Source organism: Vicia villosa, unplaced genomic scaffold (genome assembly GCF_029867415.1).
Source record: "Vicia villosa cultivar HV-30 ecotype Madison, WI unplaced genomic scaffold, Vvil1.0 ctg.000052F_1_1, whole genome shotgun sequence".
Lineage (NCBI taxonomy): Eukaryota > Viridiplantae > Streptophyta > Magnoliopsida > Fabales > Fabaceae > Vicia > Vicia villosa.
This window is the reverse complement of record NW_026704981.1, coordinates 529,032-530,798: the sequence shown is the minus strand read 5'-3', so window position 1 is coordinate 530,798 and position 1,767 is coordinate 529,032. Positions and strand designations below refer to the sequence as shown.

Here is a 1,767-nt window from a genome sequence, read left to right as displayed (position 1 = left end):
CAATGTAAAACTATTTTACATTTTACATCAACACATCACCGATTTTCTTAATTATCTAATGATAAATCATTTGAATAATGCTGAAAGAAAACTTGACAGTTAACTGCACGAACCAAAAAATATTCCCTCAAATAGTTGGCGGTTATCGGTAGTTATTTTTTTTGAAAACTTGCATTACCTCATTTTGAAACAAGAAACGTCGTGTCCTTAAAAGACATCTCCAACTGCTTATATTTATTTATCAACACGTCTGTTTCACTCTCTCTCTCTCTCTCTCAAAAATAATAATGGCTCCTTCTTTCACAGTAACTTCACGTTTTCATGAATCCTTCACACGAAGTGCACTTCGCTCTTATCTCGCTGAGTTTATCTCAACTTTCTTCTATGTCCTTATTGTTGTTGGTTCTGGAATGTCCTCAAGTCAGTAATATACCCTTTTTCTTAACTTACGTTTCTTTTCTTTTTCTGTTACTAAATTACTGCACATATCCATGGAAAAAAATGCAAGTTTTGTGTTACAAAATATGCGTTTACTTTCAGTTTCCAATGATATTGCAATATTTATGATATCATCATAACTTCCATGATTTTGTTGGAAAGTTTTCATGTTTTCAATTATTACAAGTTAATAATAATGCCTTCATGATTTTGTTGACAAATGACAGGGAAGTTGATGCCTGATGCTTCACTGAACCCAACAAGTTTGGTTGTGGGTGCTATTGCAAATGCGTTTGCTCTGTCCTCAGTTTTGTACATTGCATGGGACATCTCTGGTGGACACGTGAATCCTGCCGTGACATTTGCAATGGCTGTTGGAGGACATATTAGTGTCCCAACTGCTCTCTTCTATTGGGTTGCGCAACTTATTGCATCTGTCATTGCTTGCCTTTTTCTCAAAGTCATTGTTGTTGGAATGGTATTTTCTTTGCCTTTTTCATTTTTTCCAACATTAATATTTCAAATTTCTATAACTCTTGCTTGCATTTTTGTTTTTTTGCAGCATGTACCAACCTATGTAATTGCAGAAGAGATGACAGGATTTGGAGCATCAATATTAGAGGGTATCCTAACATTTGTGTTAGTGTACACAATATATGCTGCAAGGGACACCAGGCGTGGTCAAGTAAGTTCAACAGGAATACTTATAATTGGATTAATAGCAGGAGCAGGTGTGTTGGCAGCAGGACCATTCTCTGGTGGATCCATGAACCCTGCATGTGCTTTTGGCTCTGCTTCCATTGCTGGAACTTTCAGAAATCAAGCTGTCTATTGGGTTGGACCTTTGGTTGGTGCTGCTGTTGCTGGTCTTCTTTATGACAATGTGTTGTTCCCTTCTCAGAATTCAGATTCAATTAGAGGAGGGGTTTCAAATGTGTAATGTTGTTATTATTGACTAAATTGTACTGTGCTGCTTTACTTTTTATATTTCTGTGGTAAATAGTTGTAGTTCTGCATAGCTTTGAATTTGATTGTAGGTGTAACTTGTAAGTTATTATGCTGTCCTACAAGTGTAAGAATGTTAAGACATTTGGCTTTTTACTTTTAACAATATCTCAGTTGTATGTCAACAAATATTATCTAATATTGTGTAGCCATGTATTTGTGATTCATGAGAAATAATAATGAAGTTATTCTTCTCAAATGGATTGAAACAAAACAACAAACAAAATTATAAACATTATTGACATGGTTTTAAGCAGGCAAACCTAAACATATTATTGATCATCCTCTATGAAGATGTACACAACTCAAAAACATAACATGTCT

At 34.9% G+C, this 1,767-nt stretch overlaps 1 protein-coding gene across 1 annotated transcript; it reads left to right on the top strand.

The window, feature by feature from the left end:
* The first annotated feature begins 282 nt into the window (after positions 1–282).
* On the top strand, positions 283–1,470 carry LOC131623098 (probable aquaporin TIP5-1). The gene is made up of 3 exons (XM_058894118.1): positions 283–420; positions 666–916; positions 1,001–1,470. Exons 1-3 carry the CDS (start codon positions 288–290, stop codon positions 1,376–1,378), a joined length of 762 nt encoding a protein of 253 aa, XP_058750101.1. The 5' UTR covers positions 283–287; the 3' UTR covers positions 1,379–1,470.
* The last annotated feature ends 297 nt before the right edge of the window (positions 1,471–1,767 follow it).

Coding starts and splice junctions, on each gene's coding strand:
- LOC131623098 (XM_058894118.1), top strand. CDS start 288: ATGGCTCCTTCTTTCACAGTAACTTCACGTTTTCATGAATCCTTCACA. Junction 421..665: donor TGGTTCTGGAATGTCCTCAA/GTCAGTAATATA, acceptor GACAAATGACAG/GGAAGTTGATGCCTGATGCT. Junction 917..1,000: donor AAGTCATTGTTGTTGGAATG/GTATTTTCTTTG, acceptor GTTTTTTTGCAG/CATGTACCAACCTATGTAAT.